The 15965-nt window shown below is 36.2% G+C and overlaps 1 protein-coding gene across 4 annotated transcripts in view; it reads right to left on the bottom strand.

Moving 5' to 3' along the window:
• PAM (peptidylglycine alpha-amidating monooxygenase) overlaps positions 1-15965 on the bottom strand; it is a 143617-nt gene that overhangs the window by 2299 nt on the left and 125353 nt on the right. For 3 of the 4 annotated variants that reach the window (XM_032205407.1, XM_032205406.1, XM_032205410.1), the window contains 8 exons: positions 9686-9802; positions 9094-9166; positions 8315-8522; positions 7483-7677; positions 6322-6440; positions 3720-3819; positions 2314-2367; positions 378-581 (listed from right to left, as the gene is read on the bottom strand). In XM_032205407.1, coding sequence (XP_032061298.1) covers positions 378-581; positions 2314-2367; positions 3720-3819; positions 6322-6440; positions 7483-7677; positions 8315-8522; positions 9094-9166; positions 9686-9802 — 1070 coding nt within the window. The remainder of the gene's footprint in view (positions 1-377; positions 582-2313; positions 2368-3719; positions 3820-6321; positions 6441-7482; positions 7678-8314; positions 8523-9093; positions 9167-9685; positions 9803-15965) is intronic. The other variant, XM_032205408.1, reaches the window with a different exon arrangement.

Genomic DNA, 15965 nt, shown 5'->3' with positions numbered 1-15965 from the left:
TATACCATCTCAGAAATTTTATCTGTTTGCATTTTTTATGCCTCTCTAATACCCACAGAGTCCTCTGTTGTCAAGAATTTAAAGATCCCAAGCTGAATAATCAATTCTGAACTGAGTATTAAAATTAATGCATTCTAGACAATAACATGAATGTATTTTTGATGCCAATTAAAGGAAAGCATTTGACACGTTGTGAAAAAATGGTGGCTTAAGGTGAAAGGCATTGTTGTGTGCATGCTGATGGTTAGTTTGCATGCAGCATCACCACAACTGTGTACAAGGGAAAAGGGACAGCAGGCCTGTTTCTTCATACTGTTGTCCCTCAATATTCAGCGATGTGTTTAAATGAACAATAAAAGACTGTTAGTCATGGTTACCTCCATAGACTATTGTCTTCCTCCAACGAATAAATACTAAAATTGCCAGCAGGACAACAACAGGGATAATTAGAAGAGTCGTAATAAGAACAAAGGAAACTCCAGTGCTGGCCTGTCGGACCAGATGTTGTTTTTCCTGCTTCTTTAGAGGGTCTGTTGGTTCTGGGTTGTTTTTCAGTCTGGCTTCTACAACTGTCTCCGATTCTTTAAAAAGAAGACAATTTAAACAGGCAATCCATATGCATCAAGCAACAAAGAACAAGGAGCTAAAGAAAAAAACAAGCTAGAATATCTAAAGAAAAAAACAAGCTAGAAGTGATGAACAACAAGGAAACAAAAGGCAAACATTTATGGAACCAGTTTTAGCTCTTGCTGATGTTATCCCAAATATAAGACAGAGTCTGAGCGATACCACTCCAGCAAGAATGCCCTCTCCTTTTCTCAGATGGGGAAAGGAGAAGTGTCACGGAGATTTTTGCCTTAAAAAACATCTACCATTTAAAATATGGGCAAATCCTGCAAAAAGGCGTATTGGCAAATAGTGATCTAACGATAGTGATCTACTATCATTTAAATATCTCCTTTTGGTATTAACATTTCCACAATAAATACAGAAATCCAGTGTGTGTTGTATTATCACGGACAAAAAGGAAAACATTTATATTTATTTTCAATAAGTTTGTGACAGAGAGTCAAATTCTCCTAACAGCTAAATCCCATGAAAGGCCTTTGGCTCTGAAAGTCTGTAGAGCTTTAGAAGACTGCATCCACTCACTCCTGGATATTTTGTTATCACTCCATCTACCGCAAGAAAAATAATTTCAGTAAAATCCTCTACACAGTGTTGTGATTGTGTATAAAAGATCACATTCTTCATGCTAACTTTTAATGAATAAAACTGTCCTGCTATGTATTTTAACATTTGATCTAACAGCAGATCTTAGCTGCATTGGAGACACTGAATACAATTGTTAACTCTGTAACAAGTTTTAAATGACGTTCTGTTCTGGATGAACAGTAGAGGCTTCAATTTTCATATAACACTACTACAAAGATAACCTGCTGTCTGTTCAAGTAGTAGTAACACACTTTTTTTCCACTAGCACCTTGCCCAGATCTGAGGAGTGGTTCAGTTCTCCACATTTTCCCTTTAGAGCTTCTTACTTAAAAACTGTTTCTTACCCATGTGATACTATTTCGTGATTCCCTGTAGCATTAGAAATGTCAGCCAGCATGGTATCTTCCTAAAGAAAGCTGAAATGCATTGACATATCCCTAGATTAGCTATACTGTGGATGCTGTGCTGTCCACACTTGCCCTTTTGAGTGCTTCAGGAGGACTGATGTACCAATAGGGATAAAACAGAAGGACAACAGTTCTCACAGTAAGAATTTCACTGTTTTATAAGGCCAGCCTAGTTTATTCTACTATATGTTGTAATTGGCAGGTGGAATCTTTGGTATATTGCATGAAGCAAACCACAGAAACACTGAATTCAACCAAAGAAAACCACTTAAGAACTTCTGAACATTTTTTTTGGTGTCTGAGAACTGTGGAGCAAGGGAAAGGTTGCTGGGGAGTAACACTCACATTTCAGAGCTTTCTCTGCATCTAAGGGGGCTAACACACATACCAGATGGTAATGTGGAGTTAATCTACTAGTTAAATTTTCATCTTAGTGTCTGTGAAGCACATCACCACTGAAAAAAAAAATGTTGCTTGGTTGTAAATTAGTGTCTACTAGGTACAATGGTTACAAGCTGCTTTGTCTTACTACCTGTGGCAGCTTGGTTTATGTACAGTAACTGTATGAAACAGTGGCGAAAAACAAAACAACAATCAAACTAGTTAGCATTTTTTCCTCCAGGGTGGCAGAAACAGTCATAGCCTATGTGAAAATACCAGTTCCTTCATTTCTATTCAGAATCAGACTAACCTTTTATTTCCTGTACCTCAATACCAGCCTTTTTAACTGACCGATGTTCCATTTCTGTAAAACAAAATTATTCTTCAGGACAACTGACATTTTGAAGACACTCAGTGACATTTTCCTGCTAGCTCTGTCAAATGTACAGTACAATCCTACAGTAAACAATCCTATTAGCATCTGAACTTCACCAAGCAGAGCCAATGTAAACTATTCAATAGCTTACAATACCACGAAAAAAAAAAGAGAGATGTTGATTCATAAAAGCTGTTTGCAATAATTAACTCTTAATGCCACAGAGACACTTTATGGGCATGTGTAAGGGTTCAGGGAGTCCCATAAAAATATCACTATTAATTACAATCAAAATCATGACGGATTAAAGACTGGTTGAATCAGGACTCTTTAGCTACTGCAATGTTATACTGCAGTTTCAGTCAAAAAGAAAATAAGATACATGGACTTTTCTCATCTAACCTCTAAGTGATGAAGAAATAAATTATTTTTTTGTTTTTATGTTTCTTTGAATAGAAGTCTAGAAATGCTCTTTTTCAGGTTAATACATTCAGAAACAAGCCACATCCAGTCAGACTTACAATTTATCTGGTCCAGTGTCCTGTTACTAACAGCATCTGATACCAGATGACCCATAAGAAAATCAATAAAATATAAACAGACAAATGTGGAATAACTGGCTTAGTCAGAAGTTTATTTATAATAGCAGATTGTTACTGGTTGGCTAACACCGTGAAGCCTGAGGCTTTCTCCCTCATACATTTTTTATCTGATATAATGTAACAGTAGATTATATTTTTATTCCTTTAAAGTATATTTGTAAATCCTTACATACTCTTGTTTCTTTTATTCCTCTCTCTGAATCCTACTAAACTGATGCCTGATTCATCGGGTTCCTCTCCCTGATGTCAGGCTGTTTGGCTTGGGGGTTAGTGGATTAAAACTGGGAAGTGTTTCCCCTTGATTGGAATAGGGTTTCAAATTATACTAGATTAATTTTCTAATGATAAATATTCCCAAAGAAGTTTAAAATTGACGTCTGTTTTTATTTCAGCCCCTGAGAGTTTCTGATATAACTTCAAAGAAAGCAGTGAACTTGTCAGCAAATGACACATTAAGAGACCTAAAATGCAAAAAACCTCATACTTTTAAGCATATACTGATATGATAAGGTACAAATCTACCGTAAGGCAAATGCATTTGGATTTCTCCTCCTGTGAAAAATCAGCTCACACATCCTGGACTCTTCTTTGGCAGAGTAATGCTGAAGAACAATCACTTTACACAACTTCTGCAGTTGTTCTGTACTTAAATCATTGTCATTAAACCAGTACCAGATAAGTGACACTGATCTCAAGATACAAAATGTGAAGTTGTGGCATTAAGAACAAAAAACATACTTTCTGTGGATGCAAACTTCCACACTGTTCTGGCATGAACATCTCCAATGAATACTGTTTTGTCTTCTGAAGCAACTACATCATGTGGCATCTCAAAGCTCTGTGAAGAAAAGGAGTGACAGATTACTTTTAGCTATCTACACATTGTCATATCCAGTCCTGGAAAAAACAGCAGGTCTAATGTGAGTGAAGGGAAGAGGAATTACATTTCCATTATATGTTTGCCTTCTCAAGGGATAATATCTTAGAGATTATCAGATACATTCATGCTAAACAATTCACATTTATGTTCTTGCATTTAGTTTTATCCTGTGAAATATAATATGCATAGTGCACATACACAGTGGTAAGTAAGTTATTATGTTGAGAAAATTGAAATATCAAAAAAGGTGGACTTTTTGAGATACTACATAGTGATGTACAGTGTATGTACTCCAAGAGCAGCTGTAAGCATTGACACTAGACCATTCATTCTCCACCAAATCTAGCAAAGGTCTGAGCTAACTTGTTTTTTTTTTTTTTTTTTTTTTTTTTTTAAATCAAGGAAGCATATTGGAATGCTATGCCAGTTTATTATTGTTTACAGATATAACATTTGGAACAGGTGAACAGAGGATCCTATTTTGCTATCTAGGAGTGTAATGAATGAAACACCAGAATTTAACAAAAAATACATTGCAATTTTTGTAGGGCAGATCAGGAGAAAAAGATAGTAAGTTTGGCCATGTTGCTTTTAGTTTATCCAGAATGGTCTTCTCATGTCTTTAGAATTCACATTTATTCCCTGACCTGAGTTATTGTCCTTGATACCTACAGACTAATTAAGTGAGAAACTTCAATGAGAAGCAATAAGCTGCCACATGACAAGCACATTCCAAAGCAGCACCTAACCCATCTTCAACTTAAAATTAGTAAAACTACGAGAAGAACAAAAAAATCATCTGACTCTGTTTTGAATAAATGTCTCTTCCCTATTTTTTACTCTTTTTACTATTTTTACTGTTCCCAGAAAAAGGTTTCAAGAGTAAGGGGCAGTTCACTTTCCTACCACTGAGAAACCAAAGAACCTGGAATAAAAACCTGGGATAAGGCAGTATCTTTGTAGTTAACATGTGTTGTTCTGGCCTAAATACCTTTCCTGAGGATGTACTATTTTAGTCTAGATTCCTTCCTAAAACAAGATTCTCAACACTTCCAGATCTATTTCAGCAACTATGGCTGTCATATTAAGAATTTTTCCTTTTCGTGAGTAGACTGGAAAACTGAGTATTGTGAACTACCTTACCAGGGTAAGTTCTGGTAAGTGGTCTATTTCAGATCTCAGGACTAAATAGTGCATCCTGTATACACCATTATCACAAAGAATTGCTTACTGAAAAAAAAACAAAAATCAAATACAAACCACCAAACCAAAAAAAACCAAACAACATCAAAACAAAAAAAAAATAATAATTAAAGAAAATAATCCCTGTAATCCAAACTATATTTCTTTATGTGAGAAATTGTTTGTGAACCAAATAGGATGGAAGTGATGTATATAACAGATGTTATGTATTAGCTGAAGATTTCAGTACTCATCCTTCCAAAACATTAATAAATGAGACAGACTTTCATCACTTAAATTTTGTTTTTCATTATCTTTCTTATAAGTTTTTTTTTTTCCCAAATCAAGGAAAAAAAGTGAATATTTTACTTGTATGTATAATATTCCATAAATACATGAAAAACAATTCAGAAGTAAGAAGTTTGAACTTGGAGTATTTTCGTTTGTCTTGTGCCAAGCTATTCCTGGTTTAAAGACTGATCTTGGATCACCTTATGAAAGCTGTACACCTGCTCTACTGTCTGAAGTCAACATTTAATACAGTAATTTTCTACAGTGACCTGTAACTGTGCACAGACAGTTAACATTATCTAATCCCCACTGAATCTCAAAACAATGATAAATCCACTCTCAGTTTTTGTCAGTTTGTAGACAGTACAGCTATTTGCTATACTTAAAAAGAAATATCTTTCTGTAGCATCCCTTAAAACTGGGCTGCAAATCATTGAGCATATGTGCTACCCAGAAATGGGAGTCATTCTTTAATCTAAGACAATCTATATATTTTTTAAGAAACATTTTAAAACTTTATTTTGCACAACACTTTATAAATAACATCTAGCCCTCAAACTAATCTTCTACAAAGAACAGATGTAACCATACAACTCAGTTTTATTCCTGCATAGAAATACACTTTTTTGGACATGTAATGGACATTAGTATCTAATTCTATAAATATTTCTGGACCTTTATTCTTCTTTTAAATTAGCTTTTAATAACTATCTGCCAACAATAAAGTGAACTTATCTTAACTAAAGGTATTATCTGTACGGATCATCTCAAAGGTGGTGTAATTTTTGAGCATTTAATACATGTAGAAACTAAGATCTGAAATTCTAGCATCTCCACTAAGTTTGGATTATGAGGAATTCCTTTGAATACTATACATTTTAAAACACCTGATTTCCTGTAATAGTTGTATAAAAGTTAGAGAAGTAGGATGTTACCAACAATCTCCTGTACATAATTACATACACCAGGCACTCTGCAATACTCTACCTTTCTAAGCGGAACGAAAGTATCAATTATTTCTCCAGTAGAGAAGTTCATCACAAATCCTTGCACTGGTTCTGCTTCTCCAGGGTAAGGCATTCCATTAACAGCGAAGAGGAGACCACCTGCAACAATATTGGATTTTCTTTAACAACCCACACCTTGCAAACTACAGTGCAGGTCAATAGTAATTGTATTGATGTAAAAAGCTGTCTGAGAAAATTGGAATGACTGACAGAGACAGAGGTAACTCAACAGGAAACTAAATCACAACAGAAAAGTTAAGTAAGGTATCACAGGGAAAAACTGTGGACAACCAGTCTATAGAGAGATGCTATAAAGAAGTGGTCAGAAGCTACTTCCTAACAGTCTTAAATAAACTGGTTGTGGGTGCATGGGAAGCAGGAGAGGAGTGGACTACAAAATGGAGTCAGACTTGCTCACTCTCCCTACAATGCATCTCCTGCTGTCAGAGACAGCAATGGGCTACAAATACTGAGTATCCTAACTTGTACATCATTTCTTAAATTCTAGGCAAACGCATCAGAGATTACCTTGATATTAAATTTGATATCAACTACAGAGTCAGGAGACTGACATTCCAAAATTCCTTGTCCAGCTGTTGACATTCCCACCACCTTCAGTACTGGTATTAAAAATCTGACTACAACCTTTAATACAGCTATTGTATTAATCATCAGATTTTGATAATAAACTACATAACTTCTAAATAAAAACTGTTTGTTTTCAGATTTTATATTTTAAAAAACTCAACTCTTGATGGCTTGGAAGCTCGTTAAGTTTGCTCTCTTCGATGGAGTTTGAAATGAATATTTTAAAACATCATTACTAACTAATTATGGACTGTGCCATCACTAGGAAGCAAACAATATAATCTGCTTGTTGACAGTACATTTAGAGAGTCTAATCAGTCATTTCTCAGGAGTAGAAATTATATGAAAGCTTCTTTCATCCCCCCCCCCCCACTGCAAACAGGAAAATAGGATAGTTCTAAAATTTTCCATTACATCAGCACTACTTTGAAAAAGAATGAATACCTGGCTAAAGATACATGATAGCAATCTTTATGAAATGACATTGTACACAGTGACATACTGGCATTAAAGAACTACTTGAAATCTGAAGAATGGGGAAAAAAAATATTACCTGGAACATAGGAAACTGCAAACAACTCTCTTCCAAATGATTTGTGCTTGATCTCTCTTATGAACTCCCCAGTTCCTAATCTGAAACACTGAATTCGACCATTTTCCCTGTCTGCAACACAGAGCTGACTGAAGTCAGAGATCAGGGCTAAGCTGTGGGGGATATGAAACTGTCCAGGTCTGCCTGAAGAAGTCTCTGCAACACAAAATATACACATTTGTGTTGTATTTTAACACGTTCTGCTTAGAAATAGCAATATTTCACATAATGCAGCATAACATTAGGAAAAGTTTTTTGTTCTCCTAACAGTTTTACTCATTTAGGTAAACTCTTGTAGACTTTTGCATTATCTTTGTAAAACCTGAATTTGTAAATTAGCTATTTCTCTATAATAGCATAATCCCCGATGCATAAATCTGAGTTGGACAGAAATATAATTATTCACAAAACTTAAAATAGATGGGATCATGGCATAAATCTTAGAAAAAATGGTAAAGGCTTACCATTTGACCACACTTTTAGAAAAAGATATTATTACTTTTGAAAGTTTAAATATTTTATTGCTAAGAAAGGACGTGCTGATACTTGGGTTGAATGCATGCTAACAGACTCTTATTTTTTATTTTTTTAGAGAATATATAAATACCCACTACAACTAGCTGTATAAACATTAGAGAAAAAACTGGAATTTGATAAGAAGGGCAAAATTGAACTGGGACCTTGATAGTATTACTATAATAGACGTTTATAAATGACACTAATAATAGTATCAACAATCTCACAGCTGATGATAACATGAATTCATGATAGCAGAGTATCAGTGAGCTCTGACCTCCTCCCCACTGCATGATGTACAATCCATTTGGAGAGAACTGGATGATTCGGCTGTTACAGTAGCCGTCAGATACATAAACGCTGCCGGAGATCGGATCCACAGCCACATCAGTTGGTTGACAGAAATGATTTTTGTCAGTGCCTGGTTGCAAAGCTACTCCTAGGGTCAGTAATGGCTCTTTCGCATCTGCTCCCAGTTTGAAAACCTTTTAAATCAATAGAGGAAGATAAGAGGTTTCAATTATGGAGGGTGAAATACAAGACGGATGTCTGCCTATGAAAAGGATATCTATTCACTCTGTATAAAATAAATGTATATACTGAACACAACCTTAATATCTTGACTACGACATCTATTATCAGTTTTATAACCATTCTGATTGTGGGAAATTTATGCATAAAATATAATTTCCTGTGATTACAGCAAACAAATTAGTTTCATATTCTGAGCTTGAATGCATAGGAAAATTGATAAGCAAAGACGTAGCAGAAAAATCTGTTCTCTTTCAAACGAATTGCTGTTTTAAAACAGGTACTTTTAGTTCTAAATACTTTGCTCAAATTATTCTACACAACTATTTTCCAAGAAGGCTATAGGCATATAAAGCTATAGGCATATAGGCATATATTTCCATACGCATATTCTTAATGTTTGTCTTAACAAGCCTACATAAACAGTTTACATCATAATCGTAAGTTTATGTAAATCTCTAGGAGAACAAACAAACAAAAATGGCAAAACACTAAGTCCCTTGTGTTAAAGGTTCAAAAACATACCTGATGGAGAGCTACATCAGTGACCCAGTAGTTACCATTCTTATCTATACTCAAACCATGTGGTAAGTAAAACCTGCAAACACAAATGCAGAAGAATCAAGTTAAAGACATCTTTCAGGAAGAATGATATAAAGTAGATTTTAAGATTTCCTTTTTTATCTACAGATCAAGAAATGCTCTAAAAATAACAACCTGTTAGTATTTCACAAAAAATATACACTATAACTATAGAATTTTCTTGACAAGAGTGTCTCAAATCTGGAATTCACTTGATCTCTACTTTCTCAGTCTGACTAACATTTGGTATCTTTAAAGAAAATATACAATACTCTTCAGCTCTGCATTTCTGTTAATCTGGCTGGTAGATGAAATTATACGAATTACTAGATAACAGATGTAGTGAAGATAGCAAATGATTGTTATTATTGTTTGCAGAGCTTTTTTAGTTGTTCAAATAAACACAAAATCATATAATGTAATACAAAACAGATATGTGAAAATGGCTTGGTGACTTTTGAGGCAAAATATGTAGAAATTGTAATAGTTCTATTAATAAAAACAACAACAACAAAAAGAAAAACAAAAAACTTACAGACTTTTGCCTGTGGAATGCAGCAATTTTGCAGTACTTGGATTCAGGACAAGAATTGTGTTCTGTTCAATTGGTCCAAGTCCTCTTTGTTGATAAACAAATTTGCTGTCAAAAGAACTACACAAAAATATGTAACACAAAGACAGCATTAGAGAACAGTCCAATGATGACCACTACACATGCAACTTCAAGTTAGGTTTTGTAGTTTAATTCCAGTGTGGGTTACTAGCACCTTTTGTTTTGTTTTTAAATAAGCATTGTAACATTGTATGATCATAAGGGTTCTAATGTTGGGATGTCTGCATTTCCTACTGAAGTTATGACTTCCTAACTAAAGGAGTACCAAATCATCTCAGCAATAATTAAGACAATCCCAAAGCAAGCAAGCAAACAAAAAAAAAATCAATTTTTTTTAAGTTGTTAGTTTGCTTTTTTATTTACTGTGGCAAGTTAGAGGTGGGAAATAAAACAATTTAGTAAGAACATAGCAAGAACATAGCTATAGAACATAGCTAATCAGCAGGGCAAAATTACCTGTATGAACTTGTATACTTTGTACTAAGGTAGGCTGTGTTCATGCTTTTTTTGTTTTTTGTTTTCTTTGCAAACATAATTTGTTATTTTGCCAGAACCTGCTACAGTAACATTCAGATCTTAAGGTTCTAATCCTTAAGAACCTGTGCCCTTGCAAGAAACTAAAGGACATGAGATGTGTTTCTCTTAACCCCACAACTCCACATGTAATTTTCAAGGTACATGGAATGTATTAATAGAAACATTTAAACATGCTGCTATATAATTCAGACATAAAGAATGAGCATTGCTTAACCTTCTAGAATGCACTGGCCAGGTGTAAAATTATCATGCACTTAACAAAGAATAGTTTAGTCATCTGTACCCGTACAGAGAAGCTGGCTATTACAGTAGCCTGTTGAAATGTGTTCAGCCTTCAGTGAAGGTAAATAGAGCACGTAAAACATTTTGAAAAACAATTAAGCCTAAATGTTGGAAAAGGATATTTGATTATGGATAAAAAACACGTGAATGCATGACACACTCTTCCCTCCTGTCTTATATTTTTAAAGCTGTTTATTAATCCCCCCAAGATAAATCCAGCTATGACTGATGCAACTTGGTAAACAGGAACACGATTTTTAGTCACAGACCAGACTATGAATAAAGCTATTAAAACTTTATATGGTACAGTACTGGTAGCCCAGCCTCTCCATAACATTAAATATTTACATGTCTAGAATTTTCAATGCGGAAAGGCAATACTGGTTTCATATATAACCAGAAAAAATCTGACAGAATGTGTTCTAATTCTTCCATAGGCTACAATTAGAAATAGTGTTTAGGTATTATCTTTATCTATGGTAACTATCTGTGCCTATTTCTTCAGCCTCTGACAGGAATCAATATACCCTTGTCACTGTGACTGGTTACAAACAAGGCATTACTAAATCTCTCTACTGCACTGTCCTGAACACTCTGCCGTGATGCTGCGATGAGACACACAGAATGGCTGAGGTTGGCAAAGACCTCTGGAGGTCATCTGGTGATAACCCCTGCTCCCACAGGACCAGCAGGTTGACCAGGACCATGTCCAGATGGCTTCTGAAGATCTCCAGGGAGGGAGACTGCCCCAGGCTTTCTGGGCAGCTTGTGTCACCCATACAGCGAGGCAGCACTCCTGGTGTTCAGAGGGAACCTGTGCTCCTGTCTGTGCCCACTGCCTCTTGTCATGGCACAGGGCACCACTAAAACGAGCCTGTCTCCATCCTCTCTGCACCATACCTTCATATATTTCTACACATCAACAGCTGAACCTCCTCCAGGCTGAACTGTTGCAGCCCTCTCAGCCTCTCCTCACAGGAGAGGTGCTCCAGCCCCTTCGTCACTGTCATGCACTGTACACCAGGTGTGGCTTCACCAGCACTGTGTAGAGGAGAAAGGCCACCTCACCCTGTTGATCTGCAGGCAGTACTCTGCCTAGTGCAGCCAGGAACAATGTTAGCTTTCTTGGTGACACGGACACATTGATGGCATGTAGCTAACAAGGGTACTACATTGTGTGCTACTGATACACAATGCCATACTGATATTTATTTGCTTATTTAATGACGGCCCAGTAGATTTTGGTTTTTATCATTATTGAAAGTTATATTCTAAGGCAAGTTATTTTGTTTTCAAGCGTTGTTTTTATTTATTTATTTTTTTAAAACAAAAACAAACAAAAGATCCAGTAACAAAAGCTCCCACAAAATTAAAAATAAAAAAGCCCCAACCCACAATGCTTTTCAGTAAATGACAGGGGCCCAGGAATCTAACACTCCTAAGGTACAGATGACCACAACTGTAAGACCAACACTGGACAGATTGAACGAATGTTTGGCAGCAGAACAGAAGCTTCTGAGGTGCTTGGCTTATGTTATACCTTTATGTATGCATGCAAATAACTGGGCTTAGGGTCAAATATTTTACTCCAACACATGGATGATTTTTCTCCTTTCCACAGCTGCATGATGAATGCTTGCTTGCTAGCTATTTACCTTTGCTAAAATGTTTTAGTTTATCTTACGTTAATGGATATGGATGAAAACAACCTTTTTAGGCTCAAGCTCTGTGAAGACTATTATTATTAATCAGCACAGCTAATCACAGATGAGAATCTTAGCGAGGGTAGGTATTGTACAGAAACAGCAACAGCAATAACAAGAAGGAAACAAGATTCTACCTCTTTGCAGAACTGACTAGGTAGACAGTTTAAAAACTGATTGTTTTTCCTTATTATTATTCCTGATCCTAGTAACGGTCCTGTCCAGACTTCTAAGCATTTCCTGTTAACAACTACCCAGCTCTGCTGGGAACCGAGTGCTTTCAGCATAAGCATGAGATTGCATGGTATTTTCAGCAAAGGAAGCTTAGTGAACTTTGAAATGAGGTTATGGGACTGATCTTTTGTGTGTATTCTCCCTGACAAATATCTTTTTCTAGCAGTAAGACTGGTATGCTAGAGAGTCACTCTTTCCTTTCCAGGGCTTATGAACATTTTCCAAGCTATTCTGTGCTTCTTTGTTTTATTTGATAAATGAGGACCCAGACTACACTGACTCTTTCTAGCTTAAAAGAAGCAAAAGCAGACCAAGAAAAGAATTAAAACCTTACTGTTGTATGTCATATTACTCTGCTCTCAGCATGGCTTTCTAATAGGTTCTAAAGTTTCATGTTAACGGACAACTGAAACATGCTGCATCTGTCACAACTTCTAATTTCAAGCTCCAATACAATTTCATAGCATGTTTTCTACTTCAGCTGGCCACTTCACACTAATGCAAACAATTTATTGCTACATCTGCTTTTCTTCTGGTGTGCTACATATTAAAATCTAGATGGACCACCTGATCTCATAAACCTTGAAAGTACAAGCCTGAGCTCTACTCTTAATCAATAATCCATCACCACTGTGGCATCGTGCTCAGCCTAAATTAACCTACCTAGCTTGTTAAGAATGCAGCAGCAGATGTTCAAGAATGCATTATATATTCTGTATTATGTCTTTTATAAGTTGCACACATGGTCAATCATTTCTCATCACAAATTCCAGAAGAATTCTCAGCTGATTCATTGCTCAGCCTGTTGAATAGTTCATATATATATATATATAATAGTTTATATTTATATATAAACATTTACATTTTGAATAGCACACACTGAATATGGTACGAAAGACATAAAACCGAGGACAGCGTGTGGTAAAAGAAGATGACTCATTAAAGGAGTATTTTTTATTATTTTTTTTTTAACCATGCCCAGAAGGAATGTTAGAGCCGCTGAAAAGCTGATACTATATTACAGAGCTTGTCATTTTGTAACTGTTTTTGCTCTCTAAAGCAGACTGAAGTTGCCTTACAGGATCACAGACCATTCATCCAGCTATATTTAGTTGAATGAGGATCCAGCTTTTATGGCATATATTAATAATGCATTGGAAACATTTGCACAGTGCCTAACAGCACAGATTATTTTATTTTATTTTATTTTTAATTTGTTTCTGTACTGTGACAGAAGCACTGAAACAGAGAAAATATATTCTGGGCTTTCAGGCTCAACTCATGTTTATGTTTTGCCGAGGAATATTATACTTTGTTACTTGTGTATTTGCTGCTAATGATAAACATTAACTTACAAGCCTGATAACTTCTTATCCCTCTTCTACATATAAAAGCCATGATAATTCCCTTTCAAAATAATCTTTTTCTATTCCTTCTTAATGAAAAATAAGAACAGATACGTTACTTTTTTTTTTTTTTTTTTTTTCAGCACAGCCCATGAAACCGTCCCCAAACTATTTCATATGCGCATGAAATAAATGAAAATAGAAAGGGAGGCTCACTGGCTGAGCACACAAAAGTATGCATATTTCCTATGCAGCAAGATTTGGAACAAATATTTAGCTTCAGTCATGTTTTCAACATACATTGTTTTAAAATCACTCTAAATATAGGCCCACAGAATTTTTAGTTTATCTATTTTAAGGGCTCCTAACAGCACTAGGCTTCACAGAATCGCAGAATGGCTCAGGTTGGAAGGAACCTGAAAGACCATCCAGCTCCAACCCCCTGCCATGGGCAGGGATGCCACCCACAATATTGGGTTGTTCAGGGCCCCATCTGGGTTGGGCTTGAACACCTCCAGGGATGGGGCATCCACAGCTTCTCTGGACAACCTGTGCCAGTGCCTCACTTCCCTCTGAGTGAAGAATTTCTTCCTAACTTTTAATCAAAATCTCCCCTCTTTTAGTTTAAAACCATTCCCCCTTGTCCTGTCATTATCTGACTGAGCAAAAAGTCACTCTCCGTCTTTTTTATAAGCCCCCTTTAAGTATTGAAGTGTTGCCATAAGGTCATTCCAGAGCCTTCTCTTCTTTGGGCTGAACAGCCCCAGCTCTCTCAGTCTTTCTTCATAGAAAAGAAATAAATTTCATATGAACTATTCAGCTATGCTCCACAAGAGGAAGAATAAAACAACACTTGAGAACAAAACAAGTGAATCCTTAAGTGAATCAGGATTCTACACATAGATATCTTCAGTCAGGAAGTTTTACTTTTTTCCAACTCCAGTCCGTGCATGATGGCAAATAGGTGAGCCTCCACACTAAACTCACGTGCAGATTAACACGTGATATTTTACAATTACTACGTGGAAACATTTAGCACATTTCATAAAATAACCAGGTTAATTAACAATTGACAGAAAGAAGCTGTCAGCTGTTAGCTCTAAGGTGCTAGCTCAAGGCTGACTACTCAGTGGCAGACAAACGAGTGAATACAATGTTATACATTATTCAGAAAGAACAAAGAATGGAAGAGAGAAGGTGCTTTAAACCTATAACCCTGAAGCATACCTCCTTTCCCCCATTTCAGGAAGTAAGAACTAGAAGAAGATATAGAGATGACAGTAATAATGATGAATTATTTTGATATAAAGGGGACCAAATGCACTGGGACTCTCATGGAAATACCTCACTGGAAATGAGGGAACTGATAGGGATATTAAAGAAGCTCAAAGAAATTATGAGTGTCAGGAGAAGATAAACTGGAAATGATTGTGTATTGTTGGCAGAAGCAAAATGATGAACATAAAATGAGTGATGAGGTAGCAGGTGCAATACTTTTAAGACAAGGTCTTTTTCACACTTAGTGCAACAGTCAAAATGCAGAACTCACTGGTAAGGGTGTAAAGGTTTTATACAAGTTCCAAAACCATAAATAACCTGGCACATTTATTGATGGGGAAACTCCCTAGAGATTATAAACATAAGTAGTTTTTTGTTTTGTTTTGCTTTCTTCCCCTCCTAGGAAGTCCCTTAGTCAAGCTTCTAATACTCAGAATATGGGCATCTGCTGTTGTCCAGGACTTGACTGGAATAAGTCAATCTTTAGTGTGACCCAGCACAGGTATTGGGTACATCAATTTCTAGATTTCAGACCACAACTCTGATCCTCTGCACCCGCACCATAAGAAGTTTTTGTTTTATTTAGAATCACAGACTCATAGATTGGTTTGGAGGGGACCTTAAAGACCATCTAGTTCCAACCCCCCTGCCATGGGCAGGGACACCTCCCTCCAGACCAGGCTGCCCAAAGCCCCATCCAGCCTGGCCTTGAGCACCTCCAGGGATGGGGCATCCACAGCTTCTCTGGGCAGCCTGGGCCAGTGCCTCACCGCCCTCAGAGTAAGAAATATTTCTACCTAATATCTGATCTAAACCTACCTT

This window comes from Aythya fuligula, chromosome Z (assembly GCF_009819795.1).
Source record: "Aythya fuligula isolate bAytFul2 chromosome Z, bAytFul2.pri, whole genome shotgun sequence".
NCBI classification, from domain to species: Eukaryota; Metazoa; Chordata; class Aves; order Anseriformes; family Anatidae; genus Aythya; species Aythya fuligula.
This window is presented reverse-complemented; position numbering and strand designations above follow the sequence as displayed.